The 27,794-nt window shown below is 55.6% G+C and overlaps 1 protein-coding gene across 2 annotated transcripts; it reads left to right on the top strand.

Annotated features, from left to right (window-relative positions):
• The first annotated feature begins 182 nt into the window (after nt 1-182).
• FAM163B (family with sequence similarity 163 member B) lies at nt 183-27,667 on the top strand. Of its 2 annotated transcripts, none has more exons than XM_075519760.1 (3): nt 183-293; nt 26,384-26,499; nt 26,681-27,667. In XM_075519760.1, exons 2-3 carry the CDS (start codon nt 26,407-26,409, stop codon nt 27,068-27,070), a joined length of 483 nt encoding a protein of 160 aa, XP_075375875.1. In that variant the 5' UTR covers nt 183-293; nt 26,384-26,406; the 3' UTR covers nt 27,071-27,667. The 2 variants fall into 2 exon arrangements, with proteins under 2 accessions (XP_075375875.1, XP_075375874.1); XM_075519759.1 differs by lacking the exon at nt 183-293 and adding an exon at nt 3,834-3,936.
• Nucleotides 27,668-27,794: the final 127 nt, after the last annotated feature.

Genomic DNA, 27,794 nt, shown 5'->3' with positions numbered 1-27,794 from the left:
GAAAGGCTGCTATGGAAGAGCACAAACCTAAGGATCAGGCTGCTGTTCTCACCTAAACAAAATTTTCCATTTAAATCCAGCGAAGGTGACTGAGGTGCTGCGAGCGTGTGCTCACATCCCAGTGAGAGGAGGGCAACGCAGTGGAGACCTTTCAGGCTGCCCTCATGAATATTTGGGATCAGCCTGGAGACTGTCCGAAGGTGCCTGCGTAGTCACGGGGAAGATGGGGAAGCGGCAGAGGAAAGGGCCCGGCACTTCCGTCGGGAGCAGAGAGCAGCTCTCCCCACGAGGAGGTAAGGCTCCTCCTGCAAAGCTGCACCCATGGGGTCCTATTTACTGCCGGGGAGCTTAGAGCAAAAACAAACGCCACAGAGCAGCAGAGGAAAAGGCCCTGCCCTTCGGAATGGAAAAAGACAGTATTTGGCAGGCGATGACAAGGTCGTGCTGTCACTGTACCTGGCTGCTGCGTCCAAACCCGCTCCCAGGGTCTGCGATAGGCAGAAGGTGCACGGCGCGTGCCTGCAAAACGCGCAGGGGTGGTTTCTTAGAGCCCTGATGCTGTGTTTCCCTGTTGGAGCAAAGCACTGGCAGAAGCAGTGTGATCCTTTAGCAATACTAAGTGCCCTCTGCTACCCTATTTCAGGTGTATTTTTGGTTTCTTTTTCATCTCTGAGAGGCCATGCACTTGATTTATGTCATGTCCACCAAACTGCAGTTGCTGAAAGAGGCTTGAATCTAGAAATGGCACCACTAGCCCCCAGGCTGGCGGAGCACTGGGAATACACACAGAAAGCTGGGCAGTGTTTCAGTAGCCCGTTGCTCCCGGCAATATCCAGGTTTGGTTGTGATTTGTGGTCACGTAGCCCCTAGGTGAAAGGGAGTCTCAGAAGGAAGATGTCTTCAGGGTCATGACAACCAGATGGGAACCTGCCCTCCCCTGATAGCAGCGCATTACGAGTTGCTCCCTGGGGATGGACCAAGCTGGAGGTGGGAAAAAAAAGCCTAGAGAGTGGTCTTAGATGCTGAGTGAAGGGAAGATCGTGCAATATTCCCGGGCAGTTTGATCCCGGGTCCTGAGTCAAGTGTGAGGAAACCAAGAATTTTTGGGTGCAGGAGTGTGAATGCGTGAAGTCACCGAAGGATTTACCCTGAGAATAACCCATTGGTGGCGGTGGAGGAAAGCAGGCGATTATAACCTGAACACCGTACTTAAAACCTACAAATGATTTGGCTCCTGGCTGCTGCTGGTCTGTTTATCCCACAAACTTGGCAGGCACTGGACTCTTCCCAAATGGCAAGAGGGGTTGGTAAAAGTTGTGGCTGGCCAGCTGCCAGCTCTCCAGGCTATGGACCGGCTCCCAAACTGCGCATACTAATTAGCACTTGCCTTCTGTAAAAATTTATATTGCAAAGTCTAGGGGATCACGGCTCTTTGCGCTCTGTGCTTGTACAGCCCCCAGCACGACGAGACCGGGCTCACAATGGAGGTCTTGCGTACCGTTGCAATATAGAAACGTATTATAAAAACCTTTGTCTCCTTCACAGGTAAGTGATCTTCACATAATTGCTCTTAGTGGACTTCGTGTTAGTCCAGAAAAATAGGTCTATATTTGCTCAAGGCAGCCCAAGTATTTGCTAAGTCCTTGTTATAACATTATTTTTCCTTGCTTCTATCCTGAGCTCCGATTAGTGGAGAATTGCTTTGACAGACCCACTGGGGGCAAGGAGGCTGTTTATTGCCGTACGGGAGTCCAGGCATAGAAACCGAAATGAATGGCCCAAGCAAAGAACCTCTGTTGTTCGTATTTCTGAACAAAGATACAATGATCAATTGCTAGACAATGACGTTTGACCCATAAAAGTAATAAAAAGCTAAAATTGTTTTTTTCCTGGCGTAGCTTTTCAATATCTTTTGCACATAGTCCAAGCAACCTTGAAGCAAAACTGAGCAGGAACCATGACACAGACAGCTCAGTACCAACCGATACGGTCTATAATAATTAAACGTTAATAGTCTTAAGTAGACTCTCTGAAGATAAACTATATTTTGCCCCTTTGCTTTCATTTCTCGTCATTAGATTGGGTGGCTTGCCTTTCAGATCTCTGCACAGGCGTTTGAACTGCGTGCAAAGTATGCTGAAATTACTGGCAGTAATTAGTTTATTTAGGGAGCAATTAATTAAATGCAACTGTTTCCCTCTCTATAGATTAAAAGAGTGCTATAAGCGATACCATCTTAAAAAGAGCAGATGTGCTATAAAAGGACCAGAGACTAATTATTCTCATCAGTCAACAAGGACAGAACAAGTATCGATGGGCTAAAACTGCCAAAGAGAAAAATTAAGTTAGCTCTTAGGAATAACTTCGGGACTGCAAACGCAAGTCAGGCCAGGGAAATGAACGCCGCGGGACAAAAGTCACGCGTCCCGACAGACGGAGGCACTCCGGGCTGAACACGCTCCTCTTCCCAGCGTCATCGCCGGGAGGCTGGAAGAAGCGGTGGCCTGCAGAAGGGTCCCTGCCACTTGAGGAGTCTGACAGCTTGCAGACGACGTGGGTGACAGCAGCCGAGGCTGATGGCAGGGGCTGCAATTAGGCAGGGCTGGCAGGGCCTCCCGAGACATGCCGAGCATCCTCTGTGCCCGGGGAGCGAAGGCGCTGCGCTGCTCTGCAGAGGAGCCCGGGGATGGGCGGCTGCTGGGCCCAGGGGATGCACTGGGAGAGCTGGGGCAGTTTTTGCATCCCTGTCACACCAGCCTGGGGAGGGGGGACATCCTCTATACATGGCTGTGACAGTCCTTTCTGTGCCGGTGCCTCTGCAGATTGCCCACCTGCTAGAGGGGTCACGGCAGCTTGCATCGCCGGGTTTTGTCCCAAGTTCTGCTATTACCAAACGTTGCTTTTTTCAGCTCTGGGACGCGGTAACCCCCTGGGCACTAACAAAGTCTTGTGAATCACCACTGCCAGGGCCGAACGTGCCCTGTACAGCGTCGGCATCTTCAGAGAAAGCTTGGGATGAGGACTCCTAAAGTAGCTGAGGTTGTGCTGGAACGGGGACGGATTTGGGAAGAGGAAAGACGCTCCCCTCCCCAGGGGTGGCCGTCACCGAAACCAGACAGCAAAAACCTCAGCGCAGCTCCTGATAAACGGCGCAGGGGACAAAGTCACGTCACGCGTAAAATACCCCGGGACCCTTGTGGGGCTAAACGCCGCGGGCTTCGCCTGGGTTTTCTCCCCTTTCTCCTTGCGGGGGTGGGATGCTTTCCCTGCGCCAGCACCGGGGATGAAGGCTCCCTCGGCCAAACTGCGATGTCCCCCGGCTCCGGGGGGGTGACCCAGCTCCGTGGGGTCGGCCCCTCTCTCCCCGCGGCGCGGACGCCGAGGACCGGCCCCGACCGCCGGGACAGCCCCGCAGCGCAGGACAGCCCTCGCAGCCCGGAGAGCGCCGGGGCCGGGGGGGGGGGGGGGGGGGGGGGGGGGGGGGGGGGTGCGGGAAACGGCTGCCGCCTGCCGCTCCGCCGCGGCCCGGGGCGGGGGGTGCGGGGGCTGCGGGCGGGGGCCGGCAGCGCCGCTGCCGGTGCGGCCCCGGTGCGGGGCTCGGGGGGGCGCCGCTCCCCGCCGCTCCCCGCCGCTCCGCTCCGCTCCCCGCCGCCGTCATTGGCGGCACCGGCGGCGCTGGGGCGCGGGGCGGGGAGGGGAGGGAGCGCTCCCCCGCAGAGCCGCTGCTGCCGGGCCCGGCCATGTGCCGAGAGGGTGTCTGCTGCCAGCTCGCCTGCTCCGCACCGTGAGCTGGCGTCCGGCTTCGTATTCTTTAAATTTTTTTTTTAATTTAATTTTTTTTTAATTGTTTATTTTTGCATTGATGCTCGCCGAGCCGGAGACTTCGGGAGACGCGGTCCTCACCTGAGAGATCCAGCACAATTCCCCCGGTTGAAGGTAAGCGGGGAGGGGAGGCAGGGCGGCGGAGCGGCGAGAGGGCAGCGGCGCGGAGGCTCCGCCGCTCGCAGCCAGACCTCCCCCGGCCCTGCCTGGGCTCCTTCCCCCCGGCCGTGCCCCGTCCTTCGCCAGGCCGGGGTCTTTCGTGGTGCTTTTCCCCTGTTTCCTTCTCTCTCCCCCCCCCCCGCCTTCCTCCCGGTGCATCCTGAACTGCCGTTCGGCAGCGGGGGGATTGCTGCTCCGGGGGAACCGGCGGCGAGCCCCGCGTCCCGGGGGAATGCCTGCAGGCGGAAAGCAGGCAGAGGTAGCCCCGGCTGCCAGAGTTGGGGCTGGGAAGGGATTTGGAGGGGGCAGGCAGAGCGAATAGGGACATGGAGAACTGCACAGCATCTGCTCCCCGATAGCCTGTCTCAGGGGGACTGGTCAAGTCCCACCGCCTGAGACCAGGATGAAAAATTCTGGGGTGCTGCAGGCTTGCTTTTCCCTGGTCCTACAGCATCTTTAGTTTCAAAGCTGTGCCTGTGAAGGAGGCCATGAAAGCATCTCTCAGGGATGGGGTAGGAAAGCTGCCCCCACGCCGTGCCTTGCCCGGGTGTGCAGGTCGCGTCCTTCTCTGCCCCAGGGACAGCTCGTCCTCCTTTGCACGCTCAGCGTGGGGCTGAAACCGGCCTCTCTCGGCAGCCTGCCTGGGCATCTCACCTGGAGCCATATGCGTCTAGGACAAAGGTTTGTTCCTATCTCGTGCCCTGGCCCCGAAGGACATAGGAACCCCCCGCTCCATCCAGACGAGTTTGAGGAGACCACCCCAGCCCCCGGTTAGGCAGCAAACCAGCCCGCGAGCTCACGCGCAATGAAGCGATGGTGATGGAGAGGAATCCAGAGTTGGATGCAAGGAAGGTGATAGCACAATTATCTGTGGGTTGGTTTTGTCACTGTTTGGTTAATACAGCAGCCGTCTAGGTCTGCGCTCTCAGAAGCACATGGACGTTGTTCAGGACGTTAAAGGTAGTCTGCAGGCTTGGGGGGGCTGTGGGAGGGAGAGAGAAATCCCCCAAGGGAAGATGGCTTTTCATCTCCCCATATCGACTGGTTTCAGACAGGATTATTTATGTTTGACATAACAGATCACCAAACTTGGAAGGTAGTGGGGGTGTGCTCATACTCATTAAGGTAGACAGTTTTCTGACAGAATAAATTAAAGGTAAGAGAAGACTGCACTTTGAGGTTCAACAGATTGTCTTCTAGCCTAAAACGAGCAGTGAAATCAGCATAAAACCTGGATGGTAAAATCATGCGCTTCCCTCTCTCATGATGGATGCCTGTCATTTTAGGAAACCTGGCGGAGAGCCCGATGTTTAGAGTGCAGACAGTGCTCCTGGGTGACCTCGTTGAGCAAAAGTACTCAGAATGATGGGGTTTTTAGTCATTGTATCTTGTCTTCACTGAGTAAACATCTACATTATAATGCTGTTAAGGGAAAATAGCTTACATAAATCATGCATGACCTAAGTGCCTGAACTATCCGCACACCTGTATTTAGGCTCTTGCCCTGTTGCGATGGCTTGTGAATAACGGATGGTTGGTTGCAGCCTTTTGCGGTTGGCTTTCGTCTTGTCTCAAATGAGCAGAAAGGTGCATTACGGCTGTCAGTTGGTGAAAAGAGATTCCAAACACCTTAAAGACCGTGCAGCTGTAATTAGAAGTGTAACCTCCTTCCTCTGCGTGTCAGGATTTCTGTGCAGAACGATGACAGGACCTCTTCAGGAACGGTGCTGGTGCTCAGTAGATATAAAGAACTTCAACAAAATCCCCCGCAAAGTGACTGATGTCGATCTATCACCCCTCAGTACATTGGTTCTCACTTATGAAAGATGTGGGGATGTGAGGGGAAAGGAAGGAAACAGCATTTGTTCCTTTCTGTTTTCTTGTCAGTGAACACTGATGACAAAACCATGCAGTTCTTAAATACCTGTGCCTACCTGAGCACAAAAGAGTTGCAGAACCTCACCAGCACCGCGGTTAGTGGCTGTAGCTCTGCCGTGTTTCTCTTTGCTTTCCAGCAAAGCCTGATAGATCGGTCTCCTCCTCATCCTTTTCCATTGCAACTGCAGCAGTCCCCAAACCCTCACGTAGGTGACATGAACGTCAAGCCTGAAGGTTTGGCCTCACGGGCTTTGCAATCTAAGGAAGTGGCTAAGTGACAGAGGACCCGCTCGCTGTCAGTGCCACATTGACCCAAGTCTTTCTAAAGGTATTCCCGTGTCTAAAGCTGAAGAACACCTGCTGACCCTACAGCCGTACCTGAGCACCCCCCTTAGGATCCTTAAAAGTTTTGCTGGGGGCCAGATACAAAGAGGTAAAGGTACTTAATGCCCTCGGGCATTTATGTGCAGCCCAGAGAGCTTAGCTGCATCCTCGCAGGCTGAAGGAGTCTGTGCCACTGACCTTTGGGCACGTCAGGATATGTCCTCGGTGCCCAGCACGTGGGTCAGTGAGGGGTTTTGCAGCTGGCCAAGCAGCTGTAAGGTATTTACGTAACTCGGACCTTTTCATTTGGCCGCGCGGTGCCTAGCTGTATTAGTAAGAAATGTAAGAAATGGGGATAACCTGGTACCTTCCCACTCGTCGTGTTCGGGTACCTGGCTGTCGTGTTGTCATGGATATGGATGAGGACATGGCTAGCGAAGAGGTGCTTGTTGCTGGCAGGGCTCCCGCAGCCACGGCTTGTGATGCAACTTATAACACTGAAGAAGAGCAGGGAAGGGATGGAGGAGAGGTGGCAGGCGTGGGGGTTGAACTTGCAACTCGTTCCCATTCTTATTTACACTTCTTCCCGTGTCGTTGTCTGTTATCTCCTCTCCTCATGATCTAATTTATTACAGTAGGCAGGATTTGTTCACCCTTTGCCTGAGAAGAAAAGCATATATTCCAGCACCACAGATTGGCAGAGGGATGACAAATATGTTGGGTGATGGACTCTGACCCTCTTCAGACCTTCCAGCCACATTCAGATCACAGCTGAGGCCAACCTGGGCAAGGCTGGGACCTCAGGAACCTGTGAGCCCTGCGATCCCTGCGAGAACAGCCCTGGGCAGAGGTCAGCTGGAAAGGTTGGGGAACGAAATTAAAAGCCATCATAATAACATTTTGAAACCTCCTTGGACCCATTTCTCCCTGGAAAGCTTAATAGCAGCCATGACCCATTAATAGTTCAGGGCACCAGAGGCAGGACCTGGCTCCCATCGTCTGTGCGGTTCTCAAGGTGCCTGTGTCAGAGGCAGCACGGAGCGGGGACGGGAGCAGAGCTGATTTAGGCCAAAATCTAAACACCGGTGGTTTTGCCCCATCCTACATGGTGGGGAGTATGGATTTCTCACTGGAGTCGGGGGTGCAGCAGTGTAAGCTGCAGCCTCGGACGCTGTCGGGAGATGCTGGCATCTCCCTCAGCGTGTGCTGGTGCTCCTCTGGGCAGGCCATGGATGGAGACACGAGATGAGTCGGGGCTGGGGGAGATTTGTTGACTTTCTCACTTCAGACAGAGTTTTATCATCTTGCTTGTTGAAACAAGCACCTGTGATGGGCCGGAGCTGGCGTTCAACTTCATTCAGAGTAACGGCACAAGAGGGGCCAAGATGTCTTCCCCAAGTTTGCCTGGCCACGAGGGCAGCTCAGCCCCTCCTCGCTGTCTCCAATGCTTCTCTCCCCATCTCTTACCTCCAGGACAAAGCCACCTGTAGCAACACACCACCCAGCGTGGCAGTTTGTGAGCTTGCCAAGCTTTGCTTGACAGCAACGCTCATTTTCTCCCCAGCCGGAAAGCACGTGCCGCTCGTACCTGCCCGTGAGCTACAGGGAGGGATGCAGCTCCTGCGCGGGGCTGAGTTGAAGGTGCACGCAGCTCTGCCGCCCTGGGAAACATCCCTCTGCTCCACAGCTTTTATCAAAGAGATGGAAACTTGTCACATTCTCTCTGCAACAATATGACATTATCCAAGCAATGTGCCCTTGGTGTGTTTCCAGAAATAGTTAGGCCTACGGTAGACACGGGTGACATCTGGATGCATTACTGTTGAGTTCAGAAACATTCAGTAAACAAGACAGGATCTATTGTTTAAAGGTTATTTCAAAAGACTCCTAGCGAGTTATCTGGCCGTGCAATGGGGAAAGCCTTAATGGCACTGTGATAATTGCTTTTTTCTGAAGGACATTTTAGAGGCAAGTTACCAGAAACCTAAAAGCAAGGCTCAGCCCATGCTCGCCAGGCCAGGGACCTGATCCAACCTGAAAACGTGAGGAGTTTTTCTCTTTACTTCAGTGCTGGTCAAATCAAGCCCGGGAAATGTGTGTCTGCTGTGGGAAGAGCAGGCTGGGGGGCACGGACGGGGATGCAGGGGAGACCACCACCCGTTCAACAGTAAAAATAAGTCTCAGATCAGCGTAACAGGGCAGCAGTGTTCACATCAGCAGGGAGGGGGAGAGAAAGAGTCCTCCCCGAGTCTTTGAAAAGCAAATAAATGTCATTAGCAGTGGGTAAAGCACCTGAGACGAGGGCAGGAGGCTCTGCAGGGAAAGGGGGGCTGGCAAGCTCTGCCGGTGCTCGGAGGGCTCAGCCAGGCTGCTGTAGGAGACACTCTGCAGCCCACATCTTTATTCGTCACGTCCCTGTTCAGTTAATAGCCTCCTTATAAAAAAAGAAAACGAAAGAAAAAGAAGGGCGAGTGAATTTTTGGCAGAAGCGAAGTGCCAGCCATCATCCCCTTCCCTCGCCCAGGTGGCAAGGATGCTGCTCACATGTGGCAGAAGGGAAGAGATGTGGCTTTGCTGTCACTTTTGCTGTCACCAGCCTTGCATCTGCACGCTCTCTGGGCAGAAATCACCCCTGGCTTCTTACCTTGGCCCCAGGGCAAACAGAATTAATTCTCACCATTAATTTCACGCTCCTCGGAGAGCCGTGATGGAGAGGAAATCACATCGCCATCTCCTATGTCTTTCTTTCGGTTTTGCCACTCATTTCCTCTGAGGGGAGGTGGGGGGCAGCGAGATCGGGGGGTGCCCACGGAGCCCTGGAGCCAAGGGGAGTGCTCTGCCCGCAGCGGGCCATCCCGTCCCGGGCGCTGGCTCCAGCCCTCCTCTGCCTCATCTGGTGCTGCCGTGGGGCTGTGTCGGTGCTGCCGTGGGGCTGTGTCAGTGCTGCCGTGGGGCTGTGTCGGTGCTGCAGGGGAGCCCCGGCAGCGGGTGCCGGCAGAGAGCTGTGCAGGGCTGTTCGGAGCTGTGCAGAGCTGTTCGGAGCTGTGCAGAGCTGTTCGGAGCCGTTCGGAGCTTTCGGAGCCGTTCCGAGCCCACGCACCCCAGCCTGCTGCTCCCTATCTGCCTTCTCCCTTCTGTTCGGCTGCTGGTGCTCCAGCCCTGCCCTCCCGCCGGTCAGTCACTGAGATATCAGTTACAAAAACTTAGGTGGTGAGATAACCATCGGAAGTTGCCAGCCTGAAAAATAGGCTTTGGTGAAAAAGCTTGTAGGTTTTTGGTTTTTTTGGTTTTTTTTTTTAATTGCCACTAAACTGCAGCTTAGGCTCTCCCAAGGCTGCACTGGTTGGCCTCTCTTGGGCAGGGGATAAAGGAGATGATCTTCTCACTAGGTGGGCAACGAAGCCCTCCACGCTGCCAGCTTTAGGTCTGGCTTTGAGGCCAGACTATGGCTTTTCTCTAGGTACAAGTTCATCAAAGGGTCTGAGCCGCAGAAGCTCATAAGCTCATTATATTGGGGGAATTGCAAGCGGTGGGCGCATCACACAGCTGGGATTTCCTTCTTTTCTGCTGGAGGGGACTCTCAGCAAACTGGGAGGAAAAGTCCTTTGCGGTTTCATTTTTTCCTGTGCAGAGCAGTCCCTTGTTCCTCAGCTGCCTGAAAATCTAGGCTGGACCCTAATGGACAGCAGTGGCCTCTTGTAGCACTGCCTGTTCCGCTGGTGCCTGCAGAGCTGGCATCGCTCACAGCCAGGTTGTCTCTTTACTCACTGAGAGTTTCGGACTGTTTGAGGTTAAAGGGGAAAACACATCAGCGTTAACGAAAGGAAACTGGCTGCCTGGGGGAAGATAAATACCCAGATTGCTGGGTGATGTGGCTGCTTTGAAACCCTCTGGGGACCGCCGCAGCCTTGTGACGGATTCAGAAGTCGTCGTCTCCCCGGACCTCTCCCCAGCTCGGGTCACTTGAGCTGAAGTGGATCAAAATGTCTCGAGATTCAAAGACTTGTAAACCAGCACTGATCACAGCAGAGAGGTGACTTGGACTTTGTTGTAAAAGATGATATACGGGCTCCATCAAAGCGGGTATTTGCTGTGACGGTGTGGGAGCGGGCCTGGAGACAGAGGGAGTTCACAGGCAAGTGCCAGACGAGTCCCCAAAGCGGCCGCGTTACGGCATGCGAATCGCAGCTCTGCTAAAGCATCCACTTACAGGCACCGTTTCCTGCAAGAAAAACAACTTACCTGCAAATAGCTTTGCTCATTTTTATTCCCAATATTCCACCTGCACTCCTCTGGGTTGTTTGGGGTTTTTTCCCTAGGAAATAATACAGTATTTTCTGAGGTGACGGGCAGGGACAGTGCGATCCCTGTACAGAGCTCCTCTTCTGAAGCCTGTGTTTGCTTCCCCCTTTACGCAGAGGATGTTGCTTGGGCTTTGCCGGGCGGTTTCCGTCTGGATTCCCTTTGCTCTCTCTGTGGATTTGTTTTAAGACCTGTCGTGGGTCTTCCTGCCTGAGCTTTGGCAAACCATGAACTCTCTTCTTTTTGTTGCCTGCCTTCATTGCTAGATTACAGCTTGTGCGGTGCAGGGAGGCTCTCCCTAACAGGTATCTGCTGGCGTTGCCCCTGCAGGCAGTGATGCTCCTGCTTCCTCCTGGTTTCCCACCCTTGCATCCGCAGAACAATAGCGTGCGCGTTGTCACTCTGTAGTTAACACAATATACGTGAGCTACATAGCAAGACATGACGCCTTTTGTGGCAATCCAAGCTAAACTCCCCCCTGAGGAGAAAATATAGAGGAGATAGAGGAGAAATTATAGTATGGAGGCTGCCAAAGGCTCGGTTTTGAGCAAGTGCTGCGGTGCCCCGGCTGCGGGAGCGTGGCCTAGGAAATGCATGGCCTCGCTGTTGGGGACCTCTCCCTGTCTCCCTCTCTCTGCAAGCCAGGGCAAGCAGGGATTTACAGGGATGCAATGTATAAAGCTCTCATGTGGAAGGAAAATGAGGTGTCTTGGTTTGATTGGTGTCGCCTGCTGGGTAGCTAAGCCCCGGGAAGATTAGTGGTGGGATCTGGGGAAAAATAGCTGTGCTGCGAGAGTGGGCGTGGAGTTGGGAGGGGAAGGATAATAAGTGTCGGTTTGGGTTTGCTGTTAGGCGAATTTTGTGGTTTTATTGTTATATTACACACAGGAGGGGCTGGGGGAATAATTCAAACTTATGTCTGTCCTGTGGGTTTCCTTTGCGACTCCTTTCCTTGTGCAAACAGGGACGGGCAAAAAGCTGCGTGGTTCGGCCGCTGCCCGTGGCCGCAGCTCTCCCGAGAGCGTGCCGCCGGCAGAGAGCGGGGCCAGCCCCCCCTTCCCCGCCCAAACGCATTAAAGCGCTTGAAAGGTGTTTCTCAAACCCCTCCAGGTGACCTTTCCCATCCAGCTGTCACCAAAGCCATTTTCTTACTGGTTGCACCAGAGCCGAAGATGTACCCGGAGAAGGGCAGCTCTGGTCTGCAGCTCGCTCTGGCTCGGGCAGAAGCTCTCAAGGCATTCGGCACCTTGGGGACACAAAGCCCCTGTGCCTAATTCTGGGCTGTAAGAAGTGCTGGAGGTACCTGCCGTGCAGGGCATCGCGGGGCAGAGGAGCGGGGCAGGCTGAGCTCCAGCCAGGATTTCACCCCGGGAGCTGCTGCGTCTTCACGGCTGCTTCAATCCGGGTTTGTGAGCGGGATGATCCCGGCTGCTCTTTGCAGGGGAGCTCTGCTGGAATCCCCTCTGGCCAGCGCTGGGTGTGACATCCCATGCGCAGGCATAGCCCCCTGAGATAAAGACAAGCATAACATGTATGCAATTAATATTAGAGAGTTCCAGCTTGCTTTTCCTGATTTGCAACGGTTTAGCGTTACTGTCTTCTCAAGAGTTATTCCTGATTCTCACGGTAGCTCGTGGGAGCAGATTCAGCCCACAGAAAGTGGGGTTTTCTTGGTTGCACATATTTTCCCTTGTGTTTCTGGCATCACATCTTTGTTTTTGTTGTATTTTTAAATAAAACAACATAGGTTATAGAAAACACAAGACTGTGATACTGGTTTCTGAGAAACCAAACACTGATCTTACTAACTTTCTGGATACCTTTGTAAATATTATGCTATATTGTTGAGCGTTAGGATTGGCAGACAAAGGGTTGGTCTTTAAAATACTGTCTGACTTGACTGGTAGTAAATATAAAGCATGAATATTGCTGGGCTATGGCAGTACTGTTGACTGCAGAGGATTAGAGTTGCCCGGCCTCAGAAATGCATAACACTGGCATGCTGTTGCTGTAGCCAGTGCTTGGGTTTTGCTCAAAAAGAGAAGATTTCCAAAGATGAATACGGATGAGAACATCTGCAGGAACCTGAAAAGAAGAAGTGCTTTGTTTGAGTCGAATGCTAACATTGCCATGTAACCCGGATATCACAATCTTGTGCAATGTCATGATATCCTAATTTAACCAACCAGAAGCAGAACCGAAGCATCCTGTGATCACAGCAGAAGTTCCTGGGCTCCCACGCGCTGCCCGGTCTTGCCGCTGCCAAGCCCAGGAGCAGCGGCAGCCGGGTTGCAGGGCGTTTTATTAAACAGGCCCATGGTTTGAGCCAGCGGTGAATGCATTCCCGATTCCCAGAGGAGACCTGTGGTCTGTTTAGCCTTGCGAGGGGCATCTCCTGCAAGCAGAGCTCCATCGCGAGCCGGGCGCCTGCATTTCGGTGAACTGTGGTCTGCTAACCAGGTGCGGGGCAGTGAAGACGCTCACATTTGCGGGTCTGGGTTTTGTAAGACTTAAACTTACCTGTTAAGCAGGTTTCGGTATGGTTTGCCATTGAGGCGGGCTGTTAATGAAGTGCTCGTTGTGGTACTACAGCATCAGCGCGGCCAGGGTGATGCTTCCATAGCTCAGACATCAGCCTAGGTTCGGTGAAAGGTTTTGCTACTTCGGTTATGGGTTCCCAGTTCATCACAACCACAAGGTTAGCTCTGGGGCAGAAAGTGTTATTTGACAGTATAACGTCCCTACTTCCCAATGAGCTCAAGCAAATGTGTTCAAGTGGAGCGAGCTTACTCGCAGTGCAAGCGAAGAAAGGTGAAATTCAGCTGGGATTCGGAGGGTGTGAGTCTGCTCCTGCTTTCTGGGACGGATGGAGACATTTCTGCATGGATGGAGACATTTCTGCGTGCACATCCCTAGGGGTTATGTGATCTGACCCCCCTGGGGCTGTCAGAAGCACAGCCCATCCCACAGCAAGTAAGCTCTGGTACCCCGGCCCCTCCGCCCTTCAGCGAGACCAAGGGAGGGCTCAAACGCTGTGGGGTGATTCAGAGCGCTGGTCTAAGGCTTGGCTTTCAAAGAGAAGCTCCTTGGCATTTTCTAGTCCTTTGAGGTGCCGCGAGTCAGGCATCATTGAAGTGAGGAAGGCAGAAACCGCAGCCTGCTCGGGAAGGTGCCGGCACTGATCTGCTGCAAACGCGAGGAGCGGGCAGTGCAGAGCCTGACGTGCAGGCATCGAATGCCGGCAGGAGCGGTGGGAGCACCCTGCCCCACCGGCCTGGCCTGCCTCAGTTTCCCGTGCTGCTCAGTGCTGGCGGTAGCGTTGCCTTGGCTCCTGGGGATGGCTAGAAGATGGGAGAGCGAGTGTGCGGGGAGCAGAAACCACCGCATCGCTCTCAAGGGCCTCTCTAGCATCAAGGAGTCATTTCAAAGGCAGGAGTTGCGCCGTCCTGATGCTGACGCTAGGCAAAAAGATCCATCACGTGTTTTGATTTCTGAAAGGTACTGTCCCTGGGAACAGTCAATATTTCAAACATTTGATCCCAGCAGCTCTGTTAAGCCCACATGGTTTTGATAGAGCAATTTGTGTGAAGGTTTTCTCTGCTTCTTTATTCGCCTAATGATGGTTGTTGGCTGAGCTGTATGAATTACTTTATCTTTTCCACTTTTTTGCTTATGATTTTGTTGTTGAGGTTTTTTTTTTTTCCCTCTGAGTTAAATCTTTCCCTCTCTCATCTCCCAGGGAAAGCTGTAACAGAATTAAGGTGAGGAAAAAAGGAAAATTTACTGGAACCGGTTCAGTGTAAGTTGCCAAGAATCTGAAAATTACCCTCTCAGACAGGTCTGTATTAATTCCCCTGATGCCGCAATGATAAATCCTTATTAAAAAGGATAACATAAGGAGATTTTACTGCCTGTAGGAAAACTCCTGGTCACAAGCAATGAGGAAGCTCATCTCCCTCTTGTTCACGATCAGAGCGGTTTGCAAATGTGCGCGTCCTTCCCCAGGAGCGCGGTGCTGACACCAGCCTCAGGTGTGTGACGTTACGTCGTTCAAGGCACGGATACGAAGCAAGGCAAGCCCCGTGTCCCATGGACAGTGACTCTGCGTTGGCAGCAGCACTAAATCTCTGCAGATTCACTGCTTGTGCTGGCTCCCCGTCTCTCTGGAAGTCCAGCTGTCCTGGTTTCGGCTGGGATAGAGTTAATTTTCTTCGTAGTAGCTGGTACAGTGCTGTGGTTTGGATTTAGGATGAGAATAATGTTGATAACGCACTGCTGGTTTAGTTGTTGCTGAGCAGTGCTTACACTGGTCACGGGCTTTTCAGCTTCCCCTGCTCTGCCGGGCGCACAAGGAGCTGGGGGGGGCACGGCCAGGACAGCCGACCCCGACTGGCCCAAGGGCTATTCCATCCCATATGGCATCACGCTCAGTATAGAACCTGGGGGGGTTGGCCGGGGAGCAGCAATCACTGCTCGGGGACGGGCTGGGGGCATCAGTCAGCGGGTGGTGAGCAACTGCATTGTGCATCACTTGTTTTGTACATTCTTTTATCATTATTATGATTATTTCTTCTTCCTCTGCTGTCCTATTAAACTGTCTTTATCTCAGCCCACGGGTTTTATGTTTTTTCCCAGTTCTCTCCCCCATCCCATCGGGGCAGGGGGGAGGGTGAGCGAGCGGCTGTGTAGAGCTTAGTTGCCGACTGGGCTTAAGCCACACCACCAGCCCTGGGAGCAGCACGCAGCCAGCGATTTAAACGAAGCAGGTTTTGGCCTCTGACCACGTCAAGCGGCATGAAGGTGCGTGTCTCGCTGGCCGTGCTGACGAGACGGGGGCTGTGAGGGCTCCTTCCCTCCCCACCTGCAAATGCAACTCGTGCCCCACACAAGCGATGGGTCAGGCAGGGCAGGGAGCCTCACGTGCCAGTCCTTAACATTTACGTGTTATTTCCAAAATCACTGAGCTCTCTCTCTCTCCTCTTCTCTTCTTTATTCATGCACCGTGCTACCTTGCTGGGCTGGGGTGGGAAAAACACTCTGCTCGCTTCTCGTCACACAGGTTGAACCTGAGCCTTTGCCAGAGCAATGTAAAGCTGTAGCTATGGAAACTCCCTACCCATTTTTGTGATTTTTTTTTTTTTTTTTTTTAAAGGCAGGAACATTTATCTCTTTGGAGATCCCAGGTGGGGCTGCTGGTGCCTGCGCAGTTGTTGGGGCAGCACCCCGGCAGTCAGCCGGTGTCACGCAGCAGCCGGGGCCGGAAGCACAGACCCAGGTCACACTGCAGGGACTCGGTGTCACAAGGGCAGAGGAGCGGGGACTGATGAGGAATAAGCAGGTTGCGTGGACAGCCGGAGCCCGGGGCGGCTCAGGAAACGGCGTGTGACAGCGGGGTGCTGGGGGGGACAGTGTGGGGCTGCTGGAGGTGTCACCAGCCATCAGCCACCCACCCGCAGCTGGGGGGGCGAGGACAGAGGGGTGCTGGTCCCCCTCCTGCCCATTACTGCGGCTGGATGGGGGGGGTCCCTGGAGCTCTCGGGTTGCTGCATTTAATGAGCACCCAGGAGATGGGGCTCCCTGCTGCCTCCACCCCAGTCTGGGTCCGTCAATCCTGAGCAAATGAGAGCGAGTTGTGCAGCTCGCAAAGACTTTAATCTGCCGAGGATCTTCCCGTCCCACGGAGCTCTGTTCATACCTCTTGGAAATGCAGAGCCGTTGGATTTACTGCTTACTGGAAACGTACACTGTACGTGTCCTTCCTTCCCCAGCCCCTGAGCGATGGCTCATTGCGTCTCAGGATCGCTGGCTCATCCATGTCTCAGGACAGGGGCCGCTGGGTCAGGTGTGGGGACTCGTCCTTCCCAACCACCGGCGCAGGGGGTGGAAAGAGAGCGGAGCTGATCCCAGCTCACCGCTTACCCAGTGCCTGGCCTGGGGGCAGCCACCTTAGTCTGGAAATGGGCTCATATCTGATAGATTTCAAGCAACCTAGCTTCAAAAGCAGAGCCTTAACCACCCCAAGGCTCAGTTTCCATGTCTGTAAAATGGGTATTGGCATAGCAATGCTTTCCCTCTCGGGCATGGTACTGCTTCATTTGCCAGAGCCAGACAGGAGCAGGGGCCGGAGGCCCTGGGCTGAACCAGGGCTTTAGCTCAGATGTTGTGCAAGGGCTGAATGTGCAGCTGGGGCTGGCTGCTGGGTGCTGGGTTTTCACGGTGCTGCGCAGGGGTCTGCACGGCTTTGTGGCTGCCTGAGGCAAAAGCTAAAGGCTGCAAACACAAGCTTTGAAGCACGTAGTGTTTCTAACAGCACAGGGCTGAATCCCAGCAGGGCTGACTCAGTCCCTCTCCCCCAGGCCAGCTGCTGCAATGTCTTCCCATAAGAATGAGGCTCCGTGCAGATGCCACGGCACGGCCAGAGCCTACAAACCCCCGGAGCTAAAGCAGCCGCTGCTGGGAGGGCCACCATGAGAGCTGCTGCCCCTGTTGCTTTGCAGGGCCATCAGAGGGTTCCAAGACCTCGCTCTCCCTCTGCGCAGTGTCCCTGGCCCGTAAGAGCTGTGTCCCCAGGGCCATCGCGGACGGGACCCATCCCAGCTGCAGTGCCGGTGCCCCTGGGGCCAGGAGGCAGCTCCAGCTCCCAGCCAGGGTTGCAATCTGCCGAGAGCTCAGCCGGCGACTCCGGGCGGCTTTTCCCATCCGCGTGCCCCGGCAGTCCCGTCTGAGCCACGAAACCCTGCTCTCGAGGCATCTGCTGGGAGACGTGACAGCGGAAAAGCTGGTGTGAGCTATTGGTGTCAGGCACCGGGTCCCACGGGGCTCCCCGGCTGTGTCGGGCTCTCGGGCAGCAGGCCCTGGTGTTCAGCCTGAGGAACTTTCAAAACCCAGGTGAATGGAGCAATTCTGGAAAGACTTGCTCTTTCAGAAGGACAAATTCTCTTTTTTTTCTTGCACCTCTGCATTCTCTTTTTTTGATGCACCAAAGGTGCATCATTTCAGCAACATTTTCTGACCGTTTAGGCTTTTTGGTCTTTCTGCCGGCGCTCCAGCAGACTGTGCCTTGCTGGAGGGCTGCGGTGAGCTCTCCCGCGGGACGGTGATGGAGAGGGAGCAATGCCTGCTCGGAGAATTGCAGGAAAAAGTACTGACCAGGAGCAAGATTTATCGTTAGTTCTCAGTAAGCTAACCCGAGCTTTTCAGGTTGGCCAGGGGACATTTCCAGCCTGCAAAACTGCCCCGCTAAGGAGAAGTCCCGGGGTGGGTGGGTGCTCCCCACCCTCTGACTTATTTCCCACTCAGCAGTGATTGCCGTAGCTTATCTCAAGCTGCTAATACCAAAACCTGCTCTCTCTGATGCTAATATCTCAGGCTGACTAAACCATAATTCAAGAGGCGATTAAATGGTGCAGGGTGGAAAGACAGCCTGTCTTTCTTTTTTCTTTTTTTTTTTTTTTTAAGGAGTTTAGGCTGCTTATGTGTGTTTGGGATTACGGCCTGCTTTCCAGCTGATGTATGGAAATAATTCCTGGTACTTAAGCAGAGTGTGATTGTTTGGGCAGTGAAAGGTGGGACTGGGGAGGGTAAAACCCTCTGGTGTGGTTTGACAGCAGCTCTCAAATCCTGACAGGGACCGGCTGGCTGCGAGCCCCTGCTGCGGCAGCTCACCGTGCGCGGGGTCGGACCCGGAGGCGAGTCCATCGCGTCTGCACCGGTTCCTTCCTTGGGCCCGTTTTTTTGGGTTTACCTCTCCCGGATTGATGCGAGCGTAGGGCTGGTGTGCAGGGATGCACCGCTGGGCAGTGCTGCCAGCATCCCTATCAATATCGATAGCATCCCTGTCGGTGCTTTATAGGATGTGTAGTTTTACAGAGGGTCAGAAGGGCAGAGCAGGGTGACTATACCCTGCTTTAGTCCAGGCGATGCTGAAGTGTCTGCAGACACCTTCTCTCGTCCCTTTGGGACAGAGATAGCACCTTTGGGATGGCCCCAGGGGCACTGGAAGGGGATGTTCCCGAGGGCAGCGCACACACCGTCCGGGTGATTCAGCGTTTTCCCCCCGTCCTTCCCCAGCGGCACCACTGCGCTCTGTTTAGCGTCTGCAGTCATTTAAATTCATGCCTGGAGTTCTGCTTAGTAAGCCTCAATGCCGCTTTGATGAGCTGTGCAAATATTATTTTTCATTAGGCGTGATTTGGTTGTATTAAATGACATTATTGCCTCATTATTGCAAGAACACATATTCGCTCTCACACGCTGTTGGGGCAGGCATCCCCTAGATCGATGCGCTTTGAAGGCAGCCTGCGTAAGTGTGCTGCAAATTCAGATGGCTCACTAAGTGCCAAGCTCTGCTTTAAAAACTAATACTGGTAATTGGTGGGAGGCGTTCCCTAATTGTCCCATGAGCTTCAGGAAAACCTGAAATTGGGAGTGGCTGGTGCTGTATGATCTATCTCCCGAATAGCCTGGGCCTCCTGTGCTGGGTTTCATTGCCGATGAGCTGCTCTCGCGCGGGAGTACAGCCTGGCTGCCCTGGCAGTGCCACCGCTAGCAGGGACACCGGCAGGGACACGAATACGGTGTGTCCTCAGCATACGGAAAAAGCTTATACAACTTCTCGGAAAAGCAGTGGCTTTTCTATGAGTTTTTGGGCTGCCGTGCAATATTTCACACAACACTTTGGATTATAAAATTCTGGGGTTTGATGACATATAGTATTGTTATTATAATTCGTTATATCAGATGATAATAAGAGCAGAGAGAAGGAGCAGGTCACTGTGACGTTGGGCTGTCCCCGCTCCCCATCTCAGCCTGACCATCGGCACTGCTGCAGGAGCATTTCTGGCTGTAAAGGGCTGAGCTGAGAATGGGCAGAGAGGAGAGGAGAGGAACGGTCCCCAGCCCCTCCAGTCCCCTGGAGGAGTTTATCGGGGGTTATGATTGATGCAAATACAGGGGATACATCCCCATATCGTCCCGATGCTCATCTTGCATTAGCCTGATGCACCTCCAGGCTTAACTCTCACTGCCAGGGCACTAAAACCCGCACGGGAGAGCACCGAGCCGGTGCCTGCGGGTGGAGAGGGCTCTCGCACCCCAGCTCTCACCGTTCCGTGGTGTTGTCCTCCTGCCCTTGGCCGTTCCCAGGCGCCCCGTCAGCCGTGGTCCCCGGCAGAGCCTGCCCCGAGCTGCCGTGCCGTGCCGGGAGCCTGGAGGTGGCTGGGATCCTGTTCTGCAGAGCTCAGCACTATTCCAGCAATGTGCCATCTGCTGAATAATTTATCAGGCACTGTGTACAGATTGCCTTTGAAATGTGTTTTTTTCCTGGTCTGGACATCAGTGGGAGCTGTATCGGGGTCTGTGCCAGCGGGCAGGAGGGCTGGGGGTGCTGAACTGGGGTGGAAGCTGCATGGGTCACTGCAGGCTTAGCTGAACAGGCGGCTGTGAGTTACCTCTGTAAGAGTACCGGTGACCTCTGTAACTGGCTTCAAACCAGGTAACTGCTCTAAGGCCACCGGAAAGGGCCATGCAGTTTCAGGTGGGTGTGAAAGGTTTTGCTCCCTGTTCTGATTTGTGCTTTAAAAGCCCACCGCAGCGTTACAGCCTGCAAGTGCCTGCCCAGACCTGGCTGCATCTCCCAGGCGGTGGAGCCCTCTCTGATGAGCCATAGACTCGCTTCCAAAAATCCTTCCTATTCCAGGGACTATCAATAGCGGTGCAAACCCCCCTTTTTAGGGTAGGCAAAGAGCCTGACCTCTGCACTGCCCCTGAGCACAGGAGCCACGCTGCAAAGGGCCGGTGTCCGAGCAGAGATGGGGGCGAGCGCGGTCCCGGCGGGTGCAGGTGGGAGGATGGGGCTGTGGGGATCTCCAAGCCGTCTCCAGCACCCAGGAGAACCCATCTGCTATGGAGCAGGCTGGGAAATCGTGAGTAGCGTTCTCCAAACAGGGGACAGCAGGGAGTTAAGCGCCCTCTGCTCAGAAAATGTTCGAAAGAAACGCGGAGTATGGGGTGCCTGGAGATACCGGGGGGTCCCACACAGGACGCACTTGTGCTGAGATGGGGAAGGGTTGATTGCTGAGACATGTCTCGTGTTGAGGAGTGCTCGGATGGGCTAGCCGAAGTGATGGGGCCGCAGGCATTGAGCCCCCATGCGCCCCTTCCCCAGCCCACCCGCCGCGGAGCCTGGCTGTTTAAATCCCCGCTGTTTACGCAGAGCATCAGCCCCCAGGCCAGGAGTGCTGCCGTCAGGAGGAAGAGAGAGAAAGCAAACAAAAGTGATGCAGGCCTTCTGCTTAAAGTGTTTTTCATATGGAAAGCCACGTTCTCCGCCTGTGTTTCTGGCAGCTGCCCTGTCCGCTGGCTCCGTAAATGCAAAGTCTTCTGCTGGCACGCTGCCCGGCTGTTCCTAGCAGCCCGGCTCTTATTCATTGACTGGGTAGGATTACAGGAACTGGGGGAAATGCAGAAATAAGGCTGTATTTGCCACCAAACTGTTTTTGGCTTCTAACTTATTTGCTGCTTTCCCACCTCCCAGGCTGGTGGCCGCTGGCCGGGCAGTGGCTTGCCTTCGTGCCGGGCTTTACCCTTGGGCAGAACCGTGGCACTTAGGCAGCACTGGGGGGGCAACAGGGGAGAGTAAGGCAGGCTCACCCTGAAACTTTGCAGCATCAAGGGCTCGGATCCAGCCTCCTCTGCCCCGGCCAGTTTGTTATAGTGTGATTTCTGGTTATGCTGGGCCAAGGTCCTGGGCCCCGAATGCTGCCTCGGGAGCAGGGGTGGAAAGCGGCAGCGGCAGCAGCGAGACCCCGTGTCTCGGGAAAGCGGCATCTCGGAGAGCCGGCATCACTCGCGTGCTCTCCTGTTTCCCCAGCCTCTTGCTGAGCTCTTTTCCTTTCTTCTGAAGTGAGGCTTGGTCAGCGGTGTCGGCATCGGGGTTCGTTGTGCAGGGATGAGCTGGGAAATGGCCGCATTGCCCACCCAGGACAAGCCCTGCAGCGCTCGTGACCCTCCACCACGGAGGGCCAGACTCATGCTCCCCCTGTACACAGCTGCTTAACCCCCAGTTTCCACTCAGGACTTAATCTTCCCAACCCGAACGTCCTCCCCGTTGAGGTCCCTCCCTTGGGACTTCTCCCCACAGCGACCCAAACAAGCTGACCCACCGCCAGCCATTGCACACGATGCTCGGAGGAGGGTCAGTGCCGGCAGCGTGGGGACCCTGCCCGGGGGGGCCGTGCTGGCGTGCGGGGTTGCTCCCCCCTCGGAGGCCCTTCCCGGGTGCGGGAGGACACCCACGCACGGCAGCAGGGCTCGGTGCAGAAACGACTCGGCCAAGCGCACGGCACGGCCAGGGATGTGCTAGCGCAGAGCGGAGCCAAGACGAGGCAGGATGGTGTCACTTCAGGACACAGTGCTGGCCTCCTCTGCTCCCTGGGAAGGGTGGGGTGGGGTTTTTTTTTTCCTTTTTTCTCTCCTTTTTCCATCTTGGCCTTTTGGAAGCGCAGGGCAGAGCTGATCCCCGCTCCCCTCTGCACATGTGAGACCACTGTTGTGATCAGCAGAAGAGCTAGGATGGGGGCCAGAGGTCTCATGCAGAAGATTTGAGCTGTGTCCCTCGAGCGTGGGGTGTTTCTGGCTGTGTGTTTATTATAGCGGGGGTCCAAGCTCCTGCCTGCTCCGGTGCTGGGGTACCAGGCATGAGCAATCCTGCCAGCACTCATGTCTCTGCTGCCAGTTGTTGTTTTGTATTGTTTTTGGCTACTTTGTTTAAATCTCCAGCCTCTGGAGTCAGGTGAATACGGGTGATTCCCAACTTCCTTGTTAAATAGAGGGCTGTGCTGCTTCTGGCTGCAGAAGAAGCAGGTCCCAGGGCTGCTGGGGCATGCAGGCAGTGCTCCAGTAGGACAAACCGTGGGCTACAGCTCTTTGTAGGTAAGACAGGGTCTGCTTGTGCAGGCACAGTTTCAGTGGGAGCAGGACTCCCTTTTTTTGGTGCTTGCCATGACAGCACTTCCAGCTAGTGCAAAAGGCTTTGGGGTGACCGTGTTGCCCTGGGGATGGGATGGGATGGGATGGGATGGGATGGGATGGGATGGGATGGGCAGAAGCCCCGTTCATTTAAAGATCTGTCCTGAAGATTGTTCTTAACACCCTCAAATCCTAGAAGCTGGCTTAACTGGCCGTTTGACGGTCTCTTAAAGAAACCTTGGAGTGGTCTCCTTAGCAGTCCCCAGGTCTCCTTCTCCCACAGCTTTGGCAGGCAGGGTCAGGCCAGTCCCCAGGAGCTGGCCGTGGCTGGAGTGCTCCAGCACCTGGAGCTCGGCGTTTCGGAGCCACGGTTAGCCGTGCGTTAGCTGGAGCCCTCGGATGGGCTGCGCTCAGCCCCCCCCGACTGCTCTGAGCCTTCCTCCCACGCAGGCTCCCGAGAGGCGCGGGCTGCACAGCCGGGCTCCGCAGAGCCGGCCCAGGAATGAGGTGCAGCTGTGAGCAGCCTCTCCCTGCACCGGGCACCCGCAGCGGTCCAGGGGCCGTGTTGAAGATGCCGCGGGGCGGGGGGGGGGGTGTGACTTGGGATGATTTCTCATCCCTCCCCTTCTCCTTTCTGCATTGTCAAGTGCAATTCTGTGCTGTCCCATTCTCTGTTGCTCGTGGGAAGCTTGCCCCGCACGCTGCAGCACGTCGGGAAGGTCCGTCAGTCCCTCGTGGCAGTGCCCAGGCAAAGGGGTGAGCAGAGGCTGGTGCAGCCCCGGCTCCTCATCAGCGGCGCAGCCTCAAAGCCCGTGTCCTCAGCCATGGCAGGGATGTGCAAGGGGTGTCAGTGAGGACAGGAGCCACTGGTCTGGGGCTGGAGCCGATGGGAGCTCTGCTTCTATCTCCTCCAGGCTGCAAGGAATAGAAAAAGCCATTTTCTCACACCCTGGGACTTCCCAGCCGCTGCAGGGACGGTGCCGCTGCAGCTGCAGCAATAGATGCCCCGGCAAAAGCAGGCAAGCGGCACAGGATTGTGTGTAAAACCAAAAAGCTCGTCCAGGAGCAGCCTGGAGCAGCCATGCAGTGACCCGTCTTCAGCTTGTTGCAGCACGAGCCGTCCTTTGCGCGCTGGGAAAGTGAAGCAGGGTGCCGGGGAAGGGGGAGCGTTGCACCCAAGCTCCTGTCTGCCCGCACCATCCCCTGTCACCCCCGCGGCCCCGGGGACCGCTTTCCTACAGCAAAGGGCTCCTGGGCTGGGGGCAAAGAGCCTGTGCAGAGTTAACATCCCCCCGCAGCCCCTTCCCTGCTGTCTGGCAGCGACGGAGGACGTGCTGGGGGCTGGATTTGGATGGGGCAGAGGGGCTGGCGGGGTTCAGGCATCCTCGGTAGCTCGAGGGCTCCTAACGTTACCGAGGGGCGAGGAAGGAGCCAAGCGACCGTCTGCTGGGACCGCGTCTCTCGGTGCCTGCGTTCCTAATACCAGGGCTCCTGCATACTTTCTCCAAGACCACAGCGGAGCTGCAAAGCACTTCCTTTTACCAGGATATTTATTACTAAATATATGAATCTGGGAGCCTGTGGAGCGTGAAATTAGGAACAAATGTATAAAGGAGGTCTAGACAGGAATTGTTCTGCTTATGGGCCTCCACATGCTCTGCTTTCCTCCCCCTTTGCATGCTGGAGAGTTTAATGCTTCCAGGTACGCAGCTTTAATCAGACAAGTATGTTATGGGAGGGAAAAAAGAGTGAAATGCAAATGGTCTTCTTCTGGATGGAGTGGTGGCTGCGATGCCACGTCTGGCTGGCTGTGGCCGGACAGAAACCGCGAAAATGGTCTCTGTGTGACCCTCGCTGTCCCCCTGGGTTAAGTGACCATTTAATTAACCAGCGAGGAAGCCGGGGAGCCCTCCCTGCCCGAGCCCTGCCCGCCACCTTTCGTCTTGGGCTGGCAAGGAGCTCGCCAAGATGCTGATCCTCTCTGATGGGTGCAGCGCCCGTCCCTGAGAAGCTGCGGGGCTGAGCCCGGCCACCCCGGAGCCAGGTCCTGCGCCGGCCCTGCCCTGGGCTCCGTGGCAGCACAGAGATTGCGAATGGGAGCAGCAAAGGACCCACGGACGGGCATTTCCAGCCGGCTCTGCCGGGCCGGTGCACGCACCCACAGCACCCGGTGCGGCCCGAGGTCTGCAGCTGAGTGCCTCCATCCCTCTTTAAACAGTTTCTAAATCACTAACGCATTTTTTTGCAAAACTTTCCCCTGACTGTGTTCCTCCCCCCCGAGCCTCCTCAGAGTATTTTGCCCAAGGAATGAGGGCAGGATTTGGCCTGGCGCTTGCCCCGTGGCCGCGCGGTGCGAGAAGGCGTTCAGATGTCGTTATAAATTACCGTCCCTCCTACAGCGCTGCTCAGCAGCAACATAAAATGTGATACTGCTTTATCCATTCAGCACTTACCCAACTTTAGCAGGACATTAAGCGCCTGAAAATATGCCACAGATTTATTTTCTTTGGAAGCGGGTTAAATCCCTGACAGATACAGTTGCTTTTCCTCGGGTGCTGAAGTAATTTGGGGCTGGGGCGGCTGGTTTTTTGTTTTAACCTGATAGCATGAGCTGGAGGCCAGCTTTGTTAAAGCGCTTGTAGAGTAGGTGGTCAGGGTACGATTTCTCTCTTAATTTATGTCGCTCCTGCTGTTCCCAGCCCAACGCTTGCAGCACTGAAGGGCTGCTGGAGCTTTAGCTGCAGAGTGATGCTGGCCGTAGTGCCGCTGTCGGCATAGCTGCTAGCAGGTGTCTGTCGGCAGGTACGCTTCTCCCCGGCATCCTTTCTGTGGCAAAGAGCTCGGCCTTATTCTGCGCAGGATGAAGAGCGGTTCAAGCCCTCGCGAGCTCTCGGAGCAGAGATGCTCAGAGCAAGACCCGCGCTGGCGTGGCGGGGCTCGCGCGGGGCTCGTGCGCAGCTCGTGCTGTGCCTGATGCCCAGCGTCCGCCTTCTGGGCGAGCCCAGCGGCGCAAGAGGCAGGGACCTTCCGCTGCTGCCAGTTCTGTGTCAGCACCCACAGTCCTCCAAGGGGCACTCCAGGGGGAGAAGGGTGCTGGTGGTACCCCCAAAACGCAAGCGTGGGGCCAAGCTGAGCCACGGCGTCTCTGCCATGTCCAGCACGCTGGGTCCCAGCTGCAGCACTTGCCGTGGGGGCAATGAACAGCTCGCCCAAGGCTGTCAGAAGCATCATCCCGGGGTGCCCCTGCAGCCCCCCAACACTGTGGCTTGGCCGTGGCGAAGGCGAGGAGCTCGGTGCCTCCTGCGGTGGGCAGGCACGTCCCGCGCCCCAGCTCGCTGCCCGGCGAGGGGAGAGCGCCTGTCCCTGCAGTCATTAAAGGCTCACTTAGCAGCTCCAGTTATTCCAAATTAAAATACCACATTGTTTTCATGGGGAAAATGGATTATAGGCTCAGAGAAAAATGTGTCCAGCTCAGAAATCCTTACTGCAAAACTCCTTCTCCCGTAACCGAGGCTCTCCGCCACCAGGCAGCAGCCAGGAGGGTGCCCTGAGTGCCACGGGCACTGGGCAGAAGGTTTTATTTCCCTTGGGTCCCCCTTCCCGCATGCAGAACAGCCCGGCGTGACCCCAGAGCTGCTGCTCACTAAATCTCTCACTCAGTGCATGAAGCTTTCTTTATCCCCCTGCACCTGCAAGGTGGCATTTAGGGGGAGGACGGGGACTCCCTGATGGCTTTCACAGGCACCCAGTGCCAGGATCTGGCCCGATCCTGCCCATCACCTCCCACAGAGCCCTCCTGGTTTCTAGCCCCCTGCAAACAGGGGTGAGCTGAGGGTTTGGGGACCTTGGGCACCTGCCCGGTGCCTTGCCCCGCGCCAGCCTCACCCCGGCCCCCCCCACACCCCGTCACCCCGTGCGCTCGCTTTTGCAGGCTGTTAATGGAGAAGAGGGCGGATGACAGCCGGGACCGTGGTCATCACAGGTGGAATATTAGCGACTGTCATTTTGCTTTGTATCATCGCCGTCCTCTGCTACTGTAGGCTCCAGGTAAGGCTGGGGGGACACGGCCCCAAAGGGTGCTGCCATGGGGAGGGGAGCCTGCGGGCAGCCCGGTGTCCCCTGCCTGCCGGTCCCCGGGGCTGGCATGCACGGAGCAGCCCCTCGGTGACGGGGTGGGCAGGTTGGGATGCCGGCTGAGCCCCGGCCCCACGGGGCCATCCCGTTTCAGTACTACTGCTGCAAGAAGGATGAGTCCGAGGAGGATGAGGAGGAGCCCGACTTCGCCGTGCACTCCCACATCCCGCCGCTCCACTGCAACCGCAACGTAGTGCTGACCAACGGCCCGTCCCTCTACGCCTCGTCACCCTTCGGCAAGAAGCCGGCAGCGAGCCGGCCCAGCTGCCCCAGCTGCACGCCGTACGAGCCCCCCACCTTCTTCCTGCAGGAGCCCCCCGAGGAGCTGCACAACGGGGGCGACCGGGTGAGCTACAAGACGGTGAGCCAGGAAGATCTCGACCTGCCGGTGAGCGTGGCCAACCTGCAGGCGCTCAACCCCAACCGGCTCTCGGCCATGCGGGAAGCTTTCTCCCGTAGCCGCAGCATAAGCACCGACGTCTGAGGAACCGGCTGCCCGCCCAGCCCGGAGCATCACATCGCGCTTCGCCGCCGCTGATGGGGCTTGTAACAGCGGGGAGAACTTTTTGAAATTCATGGAAGCGTTTTGAAAAAGAAAGAAGGAAAAAAAATTGAATGTATTTCTACGTTCTGTAGGCAGAGACGTGCTAAATGGCAATATAAAGGGGTAGCAAAAAAATAACCGAAAGGCGAGCGAGGGGGAGGACAGTTGCAGCTGGAACGCAAGGTTTTCTAGTGCTGTGTTGCATTTTTTTTTTTCTTTTGTAAAGGGGATTTTGATATTGTGCGTCCTTTTATACGGAGTAAACACCACCCCCCCCCAACATTCAGCTGGAGCGCCGAGTGACGACAAGCAAGTAATGGGGCACAGGGTTGGCTGCAAAATGGCCCGTGCTGCACGTCCGTGGGCATCTGCTGCCGTGTCGTGGGGGCACGCTGCAGCCCACTGCTCCTGGCCCTAGTGCGCACACACACACACACACACACACACAAAATACACGCACCCCATGGTCCCACAGCAGAGCAGGGCTGCTAATGCCCACCCTTCTGCCACCCGCTCCACGCTGCAGCCGTGCGTGCGTGTGTGCACAGCCCTGCCCTGTTCCCAGGCTGTCTCACTCCTCAAGTTGGTCATTTATTCCCGGGTGACAGGGAATAAATGACCGGGGTTAGGATGGGCTGGGTTATAACCCTGGGTTATTAACCCT

The sequence above is a fragment of the Mycteria americana genome, chromosome 17 (genome assembly GCF_035582795.1).
Source record: "Mycteria americana isolate JAX WOST 10 ecotype Jacksonville Zoo and Gardens chromosome 17, USCA_MyAme_1.0, whole genome shotgun sequence".
Taxonomy (NCBI): Eukaryota; Metazoa; Chordata; class Aves; order Ciconiiformes; family Ciconiidae; genus Mycteria; species Mycteria americana.
The sequence above is the reverse complement of the archived record's forward strand: the minus strand, read 5'-3'. Positions and strand labels throughout refer to the sequence as shown.